The sequence below is a fragment of the Orcinus orca genome, chromosome 13, assembly GCF_937001465.1.
Source record: "Orcinus orca chromosome 13, mOrcOrc1.1, whole genome shotgun sequence".
Lineage (NCBI taxonomy): Eukaryota > Metazoa > Chordata > Mammalia > Artiodactyla > Delphinidae > Orcinus > Orcinus orca.
Window position 1 is genome coordinate 6,031,879 of NC_064571.1, and position 13,477 is coordinate 6,045,355.

A 13,477-nucleotide genomic window follows, 5' to 3' on the forward strand; every position below is an offset into this window, starting at 1 on the left:
AGCCCATGCACTTCCTGCCACACCACACTACTTCCTGGATGACACACACACACACACACACTGCCAAACAGTGTCACATCAGAATTAGAAAAATGTGCTTATGACTGGTAAACTGTGCCTCATTATCTAGGGATCCAAATGTCTCTCAATCAAACTGTTTCTTTTCTGAGTACAAGGACCATGTTTTTACATCTTCCCTAAAGAAAAAGCACATAGTTCTGTACACACAATAGGGCGCTCAATGCTCACTGGCTTTACATGGAAATTCACAGCAGAAGGTGGATCCGTGTCCTGGTTTAGAATAGTTGATCAAACAATCCAAATAACCCATGAATTCCCCAAAGCTTTGAAAACCTTGCCTAATATAGCTCATGTGTTCTGGAGACAACGAGAGATCTGATCTGAAGCTAAATCTCATCAAAAATACCGGGAGAGAAAACAATTCATATCAGACCTCCAGGTGGGATTACGGGAAGGGCCTCCCACGTTGCTGCTATAAAACCCACATAGCTAGAGGCTTTGGAAGTGATACAATTTTAGTATTGTCTTTGTTTTGCCCTTGTTTTTTTTCCCCCACGTGTTACGAAGAATACTGCATTATTGCTGCTATTCTGGCGAAGAGATCTGGGTATTCCTAAACATTCTAAAACCCGTCTCCCCACCTGAGGACAAGAGGGGAGTAAGGACCAGCAGCCTCACTGCCCAGTGTCTATGCTGGGAGGTTTCCAAATAGGAGATTTGGGGGCATGGGTGCCCACAGCTCAAAGCAAATGGGGGTGGGAATAAATGGAAAGAAACTGCATACAATTGGATTTCTAGGAATTTTTAGCCAAGATTTTATTGGAATATCTATATTGGATGATCTCTGAGCATTGTAGAGCCTAAACATGCATTTGACCTCTTCCTGATTTTGAGGTAAGCCATGCAGTAAAAAGACAGGACTAAGACTGTGGGCCTGGGGGTGACATTAAAGATGATGATGGCAAAAGCCAAACTGCTATGGACTCAAAGTCACATCAGGACACGGTCTGGGCCTGCCAGACAGGCCAAATTAGTTCTCATGTGAAGAGATATGTGTGTGGTCGGAGAATAAGAACAGAATCCAAGGTTTAGGAAGCCTGTATTTATCTTCCACTTCTGCTACTTGTTAGAGCTTTAGGGTGGTTTGACAAGTTACTTAACCTTATTAGGCCTTAGTTTCCTCAGCTGTAAAATGGGAATAAGGATGATACACACCTCAAAGGAATGTGGAGGAGTTGATATGAGATAATGCATAGAAAAGTACTTAGCCTGGTACCGTGCACCCGAAAGTTATCAGGGCACACAGGACACGCCCAGTGACCACTGGCCAGCACCACTGACCTTTTCATTATTGCTAATGAGAGTAGCTTATAAATGTGTTCATGGAAAATGTCCTGCATCTTCACATACAGGTAGCGATGAATACTTAAAAAATAAAAATCTTCTTGGTGTATTTTGTGGCTGTTCCCAAAATAGCCCACGAGGAGGGCAGGGCAGAAATGATGACCCTCGTGTTGCAGCTGAGAAGGTGAAGGCTTAGCGAGGTGAAGGGGCTTGTTGGAATCCATCAGGTAGGACCGCGCCAGCCAGGAATGCAGCTCAGGCCTCTGCCTCCTGCCCCGTCTCCACAGCGACCTGGCGTGCAACCAAGAGGCGAGATACCCCAGAGCAGAGAGCTGGAAGCCTGCCAGGGAGAGGCGGCATGAGGACTCCGTTCTAGTCTGGTCTCATCTCATCTATTCATTTGCATGTTGCTTGGATTTTACAGCCCTTGTAGGTGGTGGCCTAAGGGAGCCATGGTCCCCAGTGCCAAGTGATGTGCCTGTTAGTTCAGAATAATCCGGGGAGTTCCTCATATTACTGTTGGTTTACCTTGGTCCTCCAGCTCCAGCAATCCTCACTCCACCCCAACCTGAGTTTGCCTACCCCTCCGGCATTGCCCTGCTCCCTGATGTTCTTAAGGAAATATTTGGGAAATTAACAACCAATGCACACTTCCCCTGTGCCCCACAGGGGAAGATTCAGGTCTCAGAGGTCTGAGTGGCTGGGGACTTATTGTTCTCATGGCTGCCCCCACACCAGGTGACGTGGAAGGACAGACACCCCCGGGGCTGCTGAACTGGGCGACTTCTGAGGGCTCCATCATTCGAAAGTGGAGGATTCTGTAGGTGCCAACCAGGTAGTGGGCTCTGTGAAGGGAGGTGGGCAAACCCTTCAGCCCTGTAGGTGTTTAAGAGGCTGCCAGAGGGCGGAGGGACCTGCCAGCCACAGGCAGTGGCAGGAGGAGAGAGCAAAGAGCTTGGAGGAAGGAGGCTAGTCCTCCGGGCCTGAGTAAAGGCCTTCCTGAGACAGGACATCCCGTGTCGCCATAGGACACCACTGCTGGGCCCGTCCCCGTGCAACCTAATGATCCGTGGTCACCTACCCATCACCACCATTCACCTGGGCCCTCCCATGGGCACGCCTCTCATTCATCTTTATTACCCCAGAGCCTGGTGTGGTCACTGCCAACTCGGTCTGATCGTACGAGATAGATACCATCCGACTGGCCTCTACCTTCAAAATATCCACTTTATGGGGGACTTCCCTGGCGGTCCAGTAGTTAAGACTCCACACTTCCAATGCAGGGGGCACGGGATCAATCCCTGGTCAGGGAACTAAGATCCCGCATGCCCCGCGGTGAGGCCAAAAAATAAAAATAAAATAAAATAAAACAAAATACCTACTTTATGATTCCACCTCATATACAGTAGGTGTTCAATAAATGTCCAGTGAAGGAATAAGCATGGACGTGGTTCTAACAGCGCTGACATGCCAGCGACCAAGCCAGGCTTTCTGGTCAACCCGACAACAGTGCCAAGCAGCTGTGATAGCTCCATTTTCCGATGAGGAAGCTGAGATACCATATATGGAAGAGCTTAGCCCAGCGAGGATGGTTATTCCATGTTCACTGCGTGCTGATGATTATTCCAATTACTGTCCAGGGCCAACAGCTCCCTGACAGCACATCCAAGATTTAAACCCAGCCTGGCCTGGCTCTAATCAGGCTGCCTTGCCACGCAGTGTCCATCCTGGAAATGCAGTAACTGGAGGCTTCTGAAAGGAGGCCCCCGTCAACAGGGTCACCACATGGACATGTGAAAGCTATAAACCACTTGGCAAGTCCCAAACGATCAGTAATTTCTGGGTAAGGAACAAAACTGAGGGAACTGGCTTGAATTTTTTCAGCGGAGCGACGCAGTATTTCAAGGAGCACATGTGCCCCAGCCCCCTGCCTGGCCGTGCTTTCCGCTGTAGAGTGAGCACAAGCGGGGTTCGGACGGCGGACACACGACACAGCCGCGGCGGGGAAATCGCCCCTCTTACCTCTTTGCCCTGTCTTTCTCATCTTCATCCATTAGATTGTCTCGGCAGTTTTTCCTGCAAAAAAAAAAAAGAACAGATGATGACTCTCTGATTCTCGACCTTTCTCACAGGTCTTTCTGGTTGCCATCATTTTGGTCTGATCTAAATCACATGCCTTAATCCACAGGTTCTCAAACTTTCTGGTTCCAGCAACTCTTTGCACCCTCTCAAAAATGACCGAGGACTCTGAAGACCTCTTGTGTATGTGGGTGAAAACTGAGAAATCTTAAATGTACAATATTCCATTAAGCATCAGAGAGATGTCATCAACAGAACTCCAAGAGCTTCTGGAAAAGACCACTGTATACTCAAAAGAGTAAACAGGCAAATGATATGTTAACATTAGGAAAACTGTTTTGACCTCAAGGACCCCCCCTGGGTCCCTAGATCACACTCTGGGAACTGCTTTCCGGACCCAGCTCAACAAAGCATCTGTTTATTTCAAACCTGCAAGCTGCCCGAGACGTTCTAAAGGAGAGCATTTCTTTATCTGTTCATTTAAATACACAAATTCCTCTTATGCAGCCTGGAGGGATCGGGGCCCCAAAAAGTATAACTGCTCCCCTATCTTTAAGGCATGTACACCCCCTAGATAGTCAAGGTACACAGATGTGAAAAATGAAGTAACAATCCAGGAATGTTCTCACAGCCCCAAACCTCATCACCTGGGCCTCTACTCTCCCGGGCCGCTGGCTCAAAGGCTCTTGGGCCCACTGACCTGGTGTCCCCTGCTACACGCAGGCCTGTGGTCCTTCACCCCTCAGAGCCACATCCCTGATTACTCTTCCTTCACACGTTTCCCAGAGTCCCATCTGTCTGGGGGAGGTCCCCCTCCAGCCCCTCCATGCAGAAAGACTTTCAGGGTGTCCCTGAGGCCAGAGTTGGGGGAACTGGAGGTGAAGTGTGGTGGAGATAAGGGTGGGGACCACAGAAGAAATGGAATCACCATGACCCACACGCTTCTGGTCTCTAAACAGAGGGAGGGCCTGACATCAGAACTCCAGAATCAACACTTTGCAAATGCACTAAACTTTACTCTCAAAATTCCAAGTTCCTGATCACAGTTGTTTTTTTTTTAATGAAAATAACTCATGTTATGAAAAGGCCAGTATGAATTTTGTAACAAAAGTAGACAAGGATATTAACAGAAAGAATTATTCTAGGTCAATCTCATTCATGAAAATGAATATAAGAATTCTCAACCAAACAGCAAATCCAATAGAACCACACATAAAAATTGTAACATTTGGGCTTCCCTGGTGGCACAGTGGTTGAGAGTCCGCCTGCCGATGCAGGGGACACAGGTTCGTGCCCCAGTCCGGGAAGATCCCACATGCCGCGGAGCGGCTAGGCCCGTGAGCCATGGCCGCTGAGTCTGCGCGTCCGGAGCCTGTGCTCCGCAATGGGAGAGGCCACAACAGTGAGAGGCCCGCATACCACAAAAAAAAAAAAAAAAAAAATTGTAACATTAGATAAAAATTTGTAATGGGACAAATGAATCTTTTCTCTGAGATAATTTTGTTTTGTAGTTTTTGGTCTGCTGTGAGCCCAGGCATGAGTCTGAGGCAAAGAGGAAAAGGAATTCTGCAGTCACAGCTCCTATTTACTTACAAGATCCATTCGGTTAATAGCAGGCATATTTTAGTGACAGATTCGCAAGAAACCCCATTCAGCAGTTGAGGCCTGTGGCATAATTAGAATGGGGTTAGCATATCTGCAAACAGGCATCTGCTTAATGTTTCCCAGATGGAATCTGTTCAGAGCTTTAAGACATGAAAAATGCAGTCCATTCGTTTAATGATGTGCTACCCCAGGTCTGCACTCCATGCAAAGCGGTGGCTGCCCGTGTGCTGAGGGCACGAGCCCGCATCCAGCCATGGTAAAAGGGTAAAAGCCGTGCCCCTTACCAGGTACCCCTGGACAGAGCACGTTTACGGGAGGATGTGGGCTTCGGTCTGCTTTGCTGAGGATCTGGAATCCTGTTTGGATGACAGGGGCTGCTTTGTCATACATGAAACGTTGTAGAAACACCTACAAATGACTAAGAGCTACTCTGTATCAACTGCGGCAGCTCTGATTCCTCTCTCTCTGTTCTTAAACACTTCCTGAATCCGTGAAGCCCTGATGTTCTACACCCACGTTCTTTCTTTCCCATCCCTCCCATTTCCTTGCCCTATTCCTGTCACCTGACCCCTAAGTCACTCTGCTCCACTGCACCTGAGGGAAGAGAACACACCTGAGTTGTGCTCCCCAGGAGCACCTGCCCCAGAAGCTTCACACCAATGTCCTGTTTTGTCACACCTGTTGTCTCCCATGCCTTCCTCATATCCATCAACAGAGGAATGGATAAAGAAGATGTGGTACATATATACAATGGAGTACTACTCAGCCATAAAAAAGAACGAAATGATGCCATTTGCAGCAATATGGATGGACCTAGAGATTCTCATACTAAGTGAAGTAAGTCAGACAGAGAAAAACAAATATCACATGATACCACTTATATGCGGAATCTCAAAAAATGATACAAATGAACTTATTTACAAAATAGAAATAGACTCGCAGACTTCAAAAACAAACTTATGGTTACCAAAGGGGAAAGGTTGGGGGGAGGGATAAATTAGTAGTTTGGGATTAACATATACACACTACTATACATAAAATAGATAAACAACAGGACCTACAATATAGCACAAGAAACTCTACTCAATATTCTGTAATAACCTATATGGGAAAAGAATCTGAAAAAGAACAGATATATGTATATGTATAACTGATTCACTTTGTTGTACACCTAAAATTAACACAACATTTTAAATCAACTATACTCCAATATAAAAGAAAAATTAAATTAAAAAGTTAAGCGCACATAAAAAAACAATTGCGGTAATGTACACATAACTTAAAATTTGCCATTTTAAACTCTACAGCTCAGTAGCATTAAGTATATTCATATGGTGGTGCAACCATCACCACCGTCCATCTCCAGAGCTCTTTTTATCTTGCAAAACTGAAACTCTGTCCCCATTAAACACTGACTCCCCACTTTCCTTCAGCCAGCCCCTCATGACCACCATTCTACTTTCTGTCTCCACGATTCTGACGACTCTAGGGCCCTCATACAGGTGGAATTATACAGGATTTGTCCTTTTGTAATGGGTTTGTGTCATTTAGCATAACGCCCCAAGGTTCATCGTGTCTTGGCATGTGTCAGAATCTCCTTCCTTTGTGAGGCTGAATCATATTCCACCGTAGGTATGGACCACCTTTTGTTTACCCATCCTCTGTTGATGGACCCTGGGTTGCCTGCACCTTTTGACCATTATGAGGAACATGGGTGTCCTTCCCCCCTTGTATCTTTGAGTCACTCTTTTAATTCATCATGCGGAGGGGCCCAAAGCACACAAGAAAGAGGGAAAAGGGGAAGAAAAGTAGTCCTGTGAGGCTGGGTGAAAGGAACAACAGAGAAGTTTAAGGGGTGACAGCGACTTTTCCCAATTGTATAAAGAGTTTCCAATTAAGAGGGGAGAAGAATAAATTAGGAGTTTGGGATTAAAATATACACATTACTATATATGAAACAGATAACCAACGAGGACCTACTGTATAGCACAGGGAACTATACTCAATGTCTTGGAATAACTATAATGGAAGAGAATGTAAAAGAATACATATATCTATATATATCTATATATCTGAATCACTTTACTGTATAACTGAAGGTAATACAACATTATAAATCAACTATATTTCAACAAAAAATTTTTTTAAAAAAGAATTTCCAATTAAAAAGGATTTTGAGCAGCAGTTTTTTGTTTTTTAATGACCACAGAAGGCCAGGGAAGAGAAAATGAGCTGCAATGAAGGCAAAGGAGATTCTGTGTAGAGCTGAGAAAATAACTGTTGATATGATAACCCCCAAAGTGAACAACGGTAGAAAGCGCCTGTATTTTTACTCCAGGTGACCACACATCTTAGATGGGCTAGACATTTAGGGGTTTCTTCATCACAGTCCCAATAGGAAACAGGACTTAACTGCAAGGAGGCTGTGTGTAAAGGTGTGTGGAGGTGGGGTAGCTAGGGAAACCAGGAGAGATGGTGCAGGTACCTAGGGCTGGTGTCAGCAGAGCTGTTGACACCTCTGTGCATCAAGGGACAAGAGGGAACTGGTTACCTGGACCTGGAAGGAGTGTGTCATATAGGAGAGGTGGCATTTGGTGGAGGGATGCAGTCAGCCTGAAGAAACCTTGTAAGAAGGGAGACGAGGGGATAAATACCTCACCTCCTTGTCCGCCCTCCCCAGTCTCTCACTTGTGTCTCCTGTTGGCCACACCACCCAGAAGACAGAGAGGGAGGCTACTTATGACATCCTCACAGGGGAGCCTCCGGGGCAGACAGGATGGTGGGGACGGGTAGAGGGGCACAGGGAGGAGACCCCGCCCACCCAGTACATTTCATTTCTTGGGGGCTCTTCCAGTTCTGGGTTTCTTGGCTTTTTCTGGAACACAAACTATTTGGAGTCTTTTTACACCTTGTAACATCTCCTGAAATTTCAAGTATAGGCATCTGCATCTACTAACTGACCACTCAAGAAATAATAACCAATGAGAATGATGAGAGGCTGAGGAAAAGAGAGCCTGGAACTATTGGAACAACAAAATCTGTAACGATGGATAGTAACCCAGAGAATAAACTAAATATTCATGAGTCCACTGGTACAAATAAATAATTAAATGAATAAATAAATGGAGGAGGGGACAGGTTTCCCTTACAGAAGAATTTCAATTAATAAATGTAGAAGGAAGAAGGGAAATCAAAGATCACCGTCAGTACACCAAAGTAATAACTGTTGCAGGCAAAATCCACTGAGGGATGCCGAAATTAACGGGCAAAAGTTTGAGGAGAATCAGGTTATTTGCATAGTTCAAAGTATCTCCCTCAAGACATTTATTAATTATAAAAGAAAAATAGTAACTTTATAAGTAGAGAAGATTGGCAGATACCACCTTCACCCGGGGTCAAAATTAACCTCACCAGGATAAGTTATATCCAAGTGTTTTGGTGGAAATAAGCACTCATTCTTTCGGGTATACACAACTAAGAGTGTACCTGCTGTATCACAGTACAGCCATATGCTTACTATATTAGAAACTGCCCCACTGTTTCCCAAGGTGACTGTACACTTTTATATTTGCACCAGTAGCACACGAGAGTTCCAGAGGCTCCACATTCTCACCCAACACTTGGTTATGTCTTCTTAATTTTAGTCATTCTAGTGGGTATGTTCTGGGATCTCATGGGGATTTGACTTTCCATCTCCCTGATGATTAATGATGTTGAGCATCTTTTCATGGACTTATTTGCTGTCTAGACAGCTTCTCTTGTGATGCGTCTGTTCAAGTGTTTTGCCCACTTTTCTTTCTTTTCCTTCCTCTTTTTGAAAGAAACTGGGCTGTTTATCTTCATCATACTCATCTGCAGAAGCTTCTCTCTTTCGGATATAAGTACTGTGCCAGATATATGTATTGTGAACATCTTCTGCCAGCCTGTGGCTGGTCTTTTAACTTTCTTGATGATGTCTTTTGATGAACGGTTTTTAATTTTGATAAAGTGTAATTTATATATTTTTTATTTTTGTGTCCTAAGAAGTCTTTGCCACCTCAGTGCCATGAAGAATTATCCTATGTTTTCTTGTAGAAGCTTTATCATTTTAGCTTTTACACTGATTTACACTCCATTGCAAATTAAATTTTATGTGTGGTGTAAGATAGTGGTCAAGGATCACCTTTTTTCCCCCATCTGTATACTCACCTGTTCCAGGATCATTTATTGAAAAGATATTTCTTTCCCAATTGCATTGTCACTTTGTCAAATATCTTGTGTGATCCTATATCTGTGTGTATGTACAGAATCTCTTTCAGTTCTATTTATCTATAGGGTATCCTTAAAGTTCAGACACATAGGATAAACTTATTTTTTTTAATACAATTTTTTTTCTTAATTTCATTTTTGGGGTATTCATTGTTAGTATACTGAAATACAATTGACTTTTTTTCCCACGCCGCACAGCTTATGCAATCTTAGTTCCCCAGCCAAGGATTGAACCTGGGCCCTCGGCAGTGAGAGCACGGAGTCCTAACCACTGTACTGCCAGGGAATTCCCTAAACTTATTTTTAAAAGTAAACTTTATTTTTTAGAACAATTTTAGATTTATAGAAAATGCAAAGACAGTATTGAGAGTTCCCACATATCCTGCACCCAGTTTCCCCTGTTATAAATACCTTACACTACTATGGTGTATTTGTCGCAATTAACGAACCAATACTGATACTGATACATTATCATTAAGTCAAGTCCACACTTCATTTATATTTTCTTAGTTTTTATCTAATGTCCTTGCTCTGTCCCAGTATCCCATCCAGGAAACCACACTCCATCTAGCTGTCATGTCTCCTCAGGCTCCTCTTGGCTATGACAGTTTCTCAGACTTTCCTTGTTTTTTATGACCTTGACCATTTTGAGGAATACTTGTAGATTGTCCCTCAATGTGGGTTTGTCTGGTGTTTTTCCCAGATTGGGCAGATGGGTTTTTAGGAGAAAGCCCACAGAGGTGAAGTATCATTCTTTTTTTTTTTCTTTTTTGGCCGCGCGGCATGTGGGATCTTAGTTCCCTGACCAGGGATCAAACCTACACCCCCTGCATTGGAAGCACGAAGTCTTAACCACTGGACTGCCAGGGAAGTCCTCAAGTACCATTCTCATCACATCATCTCAAGGGTATCAAGAGGCTGTATCACTGTTAAGTTGACCGTGGTCTCCCGCTGAAGTAGCAATAAACTTATCTTCAAATCGTACTGTAGTTACATTTACACGTAATATGTACAATGTGTTTTTCTTCAACTTCCAAGTATCCTGTTTTCAGATGAAGAATCTCTAAACTGAAGATGGTAGGTCCAATTATTAGTCTCAAAAAAAGTACACAAAATGCACAATTTCCCCTGTGTTTTGAGACTTTGATATATAATTATTGAACTCTGATCAGATTAACAGTTGGACCTATGTTTAACTTTAGAGGTACTTCACCTGGAAACACACTGAGCGTTTTATTTGAAAACATAAGGAACCTGCTGTTTAAGTAAAGTTATCTTATGTTGCAGATCCTGCTGCATCTTGTATTTGTCTGTCTCAATGCCAGAACCACACTATCTTAACTCCTGGAGTTCTGTAGGAATCCTTGACATCAATGGAGTGTGAGTCTTCCAACTTTGTTCTTCCTTCTCAAGATTCTTGGCTATTTTAGGTTTTTGCATTTCCAAATAAGTTTTAGAATTGACATTGTCAATTTCTATACAAATGCCTGCTGTGATGTTTATTGGGATTGTCTTTCTGTGAAGAGACACCGAGGTGTGGTCACCGAAGCACTAAGATGACATCCACATGCGATGTTCTATGATTCAATAGATATTCCCTGAGAGCCTGGGCAACGCCCCCGCTCCCATGGCGCTTAGGTGGTAGGGGGCAGGCAGGTGGTGAGGGCAAGCCACAAGCACTTATCTAAGTAAACATATGGCTTGTCATTGGTTATAAGTGGTGTGAAGAAAGCTAAAGGAGAACCTGGGGGAACAGGGAGTGCTCTGGTGGGCTGGGGCCATGGTCTGGGAGAACCTGGGGGAACAGGGAGTGCTTTAGGAGAACCACCGGCCTCACTGATAAGTGATATGTAAGCCATAGCCTGAGAGAAGAGAGGGCGTGAGTGTACAGACAGCAACAAGAGCCAGAAACAAGAGGCCAGCGTGGTGGATGGGGTTAGAGAGGGGGTGGCACGCCAGGGAGACTGGATGGAGTCTGGCCTTTGCTCGGAGTGAGATGGGGAAGGCACTGCAGGTTTGGATCAGAGGAGTGATGGAGACCTACCTCCGAGGACAGCCGTGACTTTTAAATGAGCTTAATTAAGTCGGCACGTGTGACAGGACCAGCACAAGCCTGGCAGGCGCTCAACATCCGGTTCCCCATTTGGATGGCAAGGATTAGGTACAGGCGTCTTTACCCGTTACCCAGGCCACGACGTCTAGCCCAGCTCCTTACCCGTGTCAGGTGCTCAATGAACATATGAGGAATGAAGGAGAGAAGGAAGGGAGGGAGGGAGGAAGAGAGGGGGACCCAGCCAGGACCAAAGCCCTGTCTGAATTCCCACAATACGGACTAATACCGACTCCCACACACCCCTCAGTGATCACGGTTAATCCAGGTCCAGTGACGTGCTGATGACCGAAAATTAAAACAAACATTGCCATGTGTGCAGGAGCTACTGACTAAAGGGAAAATCCACTCTGAGCAGTACCTTCAGGAGAAGGCAGTGGCTCCCTCACCAGCCCTCGGCCACCGCTGCGTTCCAGAAAAGCATCATCTCATTTCCTCTCCATCCGTTCTGTCGGTGGAATGGGCCATAGTCTCCTCCCCTAAATAATTGGTCCCTGAGCTGCCCTGGGACCCCCGGCTCTGCAGATAGAGCCCACCCTGGACTGCATCTCCTCGGGCTGACCTGACCCATTGCCTGCTCGGGACGTGTGGGCTCCTGACCTCAGAGGCAGCCCAATTTCGATTTCAATTCCGACCCACTTGTTCCATTTGACCTGAAGCAAATCCCTTAGACTTCATGAGGTCACCAGGCAGAGAGCATGTGAGGCGTAAGTGACAGGGTGCATGTGTGCAAGGAGGGCCAGGGTGCCCCCCTAAGCACAGAGGCCCCCGTTCACCCCACTTCTGCCCTGCGTAACCACCCTAACCTCTGTATGCCCTCTGTGGTCCTGAGCCTCCGCGGAGGCAGGTGCGTCCAGCCTCATCCGTTCTCCTTCTCTGCCTTAAATTTCAATGCACACACTCTCTGCCCAATGAGGTCACCATGGGTGAACGGGGTGCCACAGACCTCAGGTTTCAGAGGGGCACTCCTAACTAGGGAAGAGAGGGCTGGTTTTTTTGGGGGGGAGCTTTTCCAGCAGAGGCACCAGACACATGCTCCAGAGACCCCCACCTCCAGAGACCACCTATGGCTGCCGGCGAGCAGGGCCGCAGAGTCCCTCACTCATTTGGCCCTGGCGCAAAAGTGGCAGCCTCGAAAACGTGTGTGTGTGTGTGTGTGTGTGTGTGTGTGTGTGTGTGTGTGTGTGTGTGTGTGTGTGTGTGTGTGTGTGTGTGTAGGCATGGTGGAAAGACAGACAGACATACACGCCCAGGGGGTGCTGCATCTAGTGATAATAGAAACTTGGTCCTTGTGAGGACGGGAGGGAGGGAGAGGAGAAAGTGAAAGAAACAGAGGTTGAAATGACCGAGGACATCCTCGATGAGCATCTAGTGACCTAACTGAATAGAAGGACCCAAATGAGGTCGGCAAATCCCCATTGCCTAAGTGAAATTTCCGCCCCCAAGGGCTCTCTCTCACAGGCACCTACTACACCATGGATCACAACGCTGGCCCTTGAACAGGGACCAGCAAGGGGCAGTGTGACCGCTTTCTCATGTCACATCTGCCCTGGGGAGCACAGTGCGTCAGCAGGGAGACAAGAGATTAATGTATCCTACGGGGGACAGGGACCCCCCCGGGGACTGGCCGCTCACTCCTGGGGCTCCAGGAGTGGAAAGGTATGTCATTCTCCTAAAGCAGGGGTTGGCAACACTTTTCTGTAAAGGGGCACCCGCTGAGTACTTCAGATGCAGCCCATCCAGTCTCTGCTGTAACCACTCAACTCTGCCATCATGGTGTGGAAGAAGCCACAGGTGGCGTGTCAGCAAGCGTGTATGTCCGTGTCAACAAAACTTTATTTGTAAAAACAAGATGGGGGCCAGAAAGAATCACTCGAATCGGTGCTCAGCCTTCCTCTCCAGTGTCTTTTCTCATTTTGAACTTTTTGTACAGCCTTAAGAGGCCCAGTGCGTCACTCCACATCATCATGAATTTCCCCTGAAATGACTACCCTATAAGCCTATTGCATTGCAAGGCCCATGTTTTTTCAAACTAAAATCATGACCTTTTAAAATTGGTGGAGAAATGGT

The 13,477-nt window shown here is 45.8% G+C and overlaps 1 protein-coding gene across 5 annotated transcripts in view; it reads right to left on the bottom strand.

The window, feature by feature from the left end:
* NPAS2 (neuronal PAS domain protein 2) overlaps positions 1-13,477 on the bottom strand; it is a 179,475-nt gene that overhangs the window by 98,486 nt on the left and 67,512 nt on the right. For 4 of the 5 annotated variants that reach the window (XM_049696068.1, XM_012535937.3, XM_033401772.2 and 1 more), the window contains one exon: positions 3,388-3,441. In XM_049696068.1, the coding sequence (XP_049552025.1) occupies positions 3,388-3,441 (54 nt within the window). Of the gene's footprint in view, positions 1-3,387; positions 3,442-7,600; positions 7,624-13,477 lie in introns of those variants that run through there. The other variant, XM_033401771.2, reaches the window with a different exon arrangement.